Source organism: Selaginella moellendorffii, unplaced genomic scaffold, assembly GCF_000143415.4.
Source record: "Selaginella moellendorffii unplaced genomic scaffold, v1.0 SELMOscaffold_129, whole genome shotgun sequence".
Lineage (NCBI taxonomy): Eukaryota > Viridiplantae > Streptophyta > Lycopodiopsida > Selaginellales > Selaginellaceae > Selaginella > Selaginella moellendorffii.
In genome coordinates this window covers 18213-20167 of record NW_003314390.1, presented here as the reverse complement: position 1 = coordinate 20167, position 1955 = coordinate 18213, and the positions used below count along the sequence as shown (strand labels likewise).

Here is a 1955-nt window from a genome sequence, read left to right as displayed (position 1 = left end):
AGCATTTTTGCACGGAGATCTTACTGAAGAAATTTTCATCCAGCAACCAGAGGGTTATCAGAAGCAGCCCGGGATGGTTTGTCGCCTCAAGAAAGCTTTATATGGTCTTAAACAGTCTCCTAAAGCTTGGTTCGACAAAATGGACAAATTTCTCATTTCTATTGGTTTTCAAGAAATGCTGCTGATCAGAACGTGTACCAGAAACATGTTGAAAAGATGATGGTCATCTTACTAGCAAATTGTCTTTCTTTTCTACATAAGATCAAAGAGCAGCTCTCTTCTCAATTTGAGATGGACGATCTTGGAGATATTAAGTTTTGTCTTGGTCTTAATATTATTCGAGACCGGTCCCGTGGAACTATTCATCTTTCTCAGCAGCGCTATGTGGACGAAATTCTCAAACGCTTTAATATGCACGACAGTACTCCAGTTTCCACACCTATGGAGCTTAATCTTCAGTTTTCTAAAACTCAGTCTCCAACCACTGAAGCTGAGAGCAATTCCATGAAGAGGATTCCGTATCGTGCAGCTGTTGGTAGTCTGATTTATCTTGTTATTTGTACCCGCCCAGATTTTTCGCATGCAGTGGGAGTCGTGGCGAAATTTTCTGAAAATCCCGGATTAGCTCACTGGGCAGCGGTTAAGCGCATCTTTCGTTACTTGAAAGGTACCAAATCCTTGGCGCTTACATATTCTCGTGTCCCAGATGAGCAGTTCCACTTGCGCGGCTACTACGACTCAGATTGGGCTGGTGACAAAGACACCCGCAAATCTACATCCGCCTACGTTTTTATTCTCGGTGCCTCAACTTTGACTTGGAGGAGCAAGAAACAGAGCATCACAGCTCTGTCGTCTACTGAAGCCGAATATATTTCTGCGTGCTCAGCGCGCAAAGAGGCTGTCTGGATTCGCTTATTGCTCACAGAGCTTGGACATTTTCTTGTTCAGCCCACGATGCTATTTTGTGACAACATTAGCGCTATTGCTCTTTCAGCTACATCAAAGTTCCATGACAAAGCACATTCAACTCCGTTATCACTATGTCCGAGAGCAGGTCCAGCAGGGCATTATTGTCCTCCAATTTTGCTCGACCACCGAGCAGCTTGCTGATATGCTGACCAAGTCTCGTCCAAGGATAAGTTTGCTCTCAATTGCAACCGTTTACAGTTGCAGGAGAAACAGGAGCGGTCGTGAGGTGCTGGCGCAGCTATTGCGTACTCGCGCATGAGAGACAGAGGGAGTCTGAGTTACTGCGCCAGAGTGGGAGTGTTAGTCCTAGTCAAAGTCATTATTATGATAGATTCTGTGATATTATGACCTGTTTAAATTTGGCCACGGCCATGACCATGTACCCTGTTTTCTCTCTTACTCAGATCATTATCACTTGTGGTTTTAGTCTTGGACAGGAAAGGTGGTGAAGAATGGAACTGGAAGAAAGTATCCAGTTTGCCAAGAGTACCCAAGCATGTAATAAAGAACAACAGCTATGTACTGTACAATGCTAGGTACGCATGGAAACCTTACCTTTCTGACCGTGGGCAAATGGATTGTTGTTTTTGATTCCCAGAACTTGAGCTTGACATGAAAGAGACTTTTTTGCGGAAATCTTATTCGGTTGGAGCCAAGTTTGCATGCCAACAAGCCGAGCGATCCCAGGAGAATTTGTGCGAGCTGGTTCACTAATGTATCTGTTAAATTCGGAACGTTCTCAAATAAGAGTTATGCACAAAAGTGTTTTTTTTAATCTCCTAGTTTTTTTTATCAGATTTGGAGGTTCTTTTCAAGACTGGAATGTCGTGGCTAGAGATTGGAAAAAAAAACCAGCAAAGGCAACTTGCACTTAGACGCTTTTTCTGTCCTGACTAATTTCCTTAGTAAAAGATGCAAAAACTCAATTAGTATTTGAATTTTAGGGCTCATGGGCTAAAGGGTTTTTGGTGATGTATGTGAATGTC

General features: G+C 43.1%; 1 protein-coding gene across 1 annotated transcript in view; it reads right to left on the bottom strand.

Moving 5' to 3' along the window:
- Positions 1-1161: 1161 nt before the first annotated feature.
- Positions 1162-1955, bottom strand: part of LOC112343036 (G-type lectin S-receptor-like serine/threonine-protein kinase SD2-5) — a 2749-nt gene continuing 1955 nt past the window's right edge. The window contains exons 2-3 of the mRNA XM_024665845.1: positions 1525-1671; positions 1162-1250 (exon numbers count right to left, since the gene is read on the bottom strand). Coding sequence (XP_024521613.1) covers positions 1162-1250; positions 1525-1671 — 236 coding nt within the window. The remainder of the gene's footprint in view (positions 1251-1524; positions 1672-1955) is intronic.